The 1816-nt window shown below is 38.7% G+C and overlaps 1 protein-coding gene across 1 annotated transcript; it reads left to right on the top strand.

The window, feature by feature from the left end:
• Nucleotides 1–200: 200 nt before the first annotated feature.
• On the top strand, nucleotides 201–1296 carry LOC110313234 (olfactory receptor 10T2-like). The gene has a single exon (XM_021187258.1). The coding sequence runs from the start codon at nucleotides 222–224 to the stop codon at nucleotides 1203–1205; it is 984 nt and encodes a 327-aa protein (XP_021042917.1). The 5' UTR covers nucleotides 201–221; the 3' UTR covers nucleotides 1206–1296.
• The last annotated feature ends 520 nt before the right edge of the window (nucleotides 1297–1816 follow it).

The raw sequence follows: 1816 nt of genomic DNA on the forward strand, positions 1-1816 counted from the left end.
ACTCACATCATTGGGCTTAGCTGGAAGTATCTTTTCTGCTGAGTTATTTCAACACTCTTACCTCCTCTCTTGCAGGTTCCTTTATTCAATTGTTTTATACTAACTGGACAGTCTTGATTAAGTTACTGACAGCATCAGTGCAGAAGTGCCTCACAAGCATATTAGAGTCTTGACCTTAAGCATACATTCATCTCTGGGTCAAAATTGCTGCCTCATAGAGGATGGGCAATCACAGCACAGTGACCACATTCCTTCTGTGGGGTTTTTCCAGTTTCCCAGAGATACAGAATCTGCTCTTTGTTGTGATTCTCCTCTCCCATATGGCCATCCTCCTAGCAAATGCATCCATCATGGTGGCCATCAAGCTCAACCACAGCCTTCACAGCCCCATGTACTTTTTCCTCTTTGCCCTGTCCTTTTCAGAAACATGTACCACTATGGTGATCCTGCCCCGAATGTTAGTGGACTTACTATCAGAGAGCAAGGCCATCTCTCTCCCTGAATGTGCCACCCAGATGTTTTTCTTCTTTGGACTAGCTGCCAACAACTGTTTCATCATGGCCGCCATGTCCTATGACCGTTACACTGCCATCCACAGTCCACTGCATTATCATATCTTTATGACCCCAAAGGTCTGCTGTCATCTCCTAATAGCTTCCTGTGTCATTGGATTCCTTTGTTCTGTTAGCATCACCTTCACTATATTCAACTTGTCTTTCTGTGGCTCCAAGACTATCCAGCACTTTTTCTGTGATATTTCACCCTTGGTTCACCTTGCCTGTGATTATACTGCTCATCATGCAGTGATTATTTTTGTGGTCTCTGCATTTGTGCTGGTGGGCAGCTTTGTTTTAATCATGATTTCCTATGCCTTCATAGTATTCCTCGTTGTAAGAATGCCTTCTGCACAGGGGAGGCATAAGGCCTTCTCAACTTGCTCCTCCCACCTCACAGTTGTTTCTCTGCACTATGGATTTGCCTGCTTTGTCTACTTGATACCCAAGAACAGGGACTCCTTCCATGAAGATATGCTGATGGCTGTCACATATACAGTACTGACACCTCTGCTCAACCCCATTGTTTATAGCCTAAGAAACAAAGAAATGCGGACAGCCCTGAGGAAGGTACTAAACAGTATCAATAAAATGTTACCTTGTTTGGCAATTAAAAAACCTGAAAGTTTAAGAACAACTATTGAGTACTGAGAACAATAGTGGGAAATTGAGTATTACCATCCAAAACATTATTTAATGTACAAAGCAAATAAAGTATTGTCTAACTGCATGAATTGTCCTGGTCTCACCATTTTCCTACAGCAAATATATCACGGTTTTAAAACATTTATGAGTACATGTATATCTTTAACAGATATATCAGAACTCTTTGGAACACTATTTTCATGATTATGGTTGCTTTGGTGAAAAAAATAATTATATTAGTGAGGAAAATAAAAGGAAACAACAGTGAAGAAAAAGAAGGCTAGGGATAAAGATAGAAAAACAGAAGAGGAAGAGATATGGAGGGAGGAGTAATTTGTAGTGTGATTGGCTGATGAAGGAGAACATATAAACTCTTTAAGACAGAAGAGAGAATAAGATGTGATCATAATAATGAAAAATTTAATGTCAACTTAAAAGAATGATTTATTCCTATTAAAATCAGAGCTTAAATATAATGGATGTAGTCATGCAAAAATAATGATAAATAAAATACCCAGATCAGAAGACACTAACTCATTTACCAATCTCTTCACATCCATCCTATGCCTTTGCAGCCTCTTCTATAAAATAAAATAAAATAAAATAAAATAAATAAA

The sequence above is a fragment of the Mus pahari genome, chromosome 1 (assembly GCF_900095145.1).
Source record: "Mus pahari chromosome 1, PAHARI_EIJ_v1.1, whole genome shotgun sequence".
Classification (NCBI taxonomy): Eukaryota; Metazoa; Chordata; class Mammalia; order Rodentia; family Muridae; genus Mus; species Mus pahari.

Coding starts and splice junctions, on each gene's coding strand:
- LOC110313234 (XM_021187258.1), top strand. CDS start 222: ATGGGCAATCACAGCACAGTGACCACATTCCTTCTGTGGGGTTTTTCC.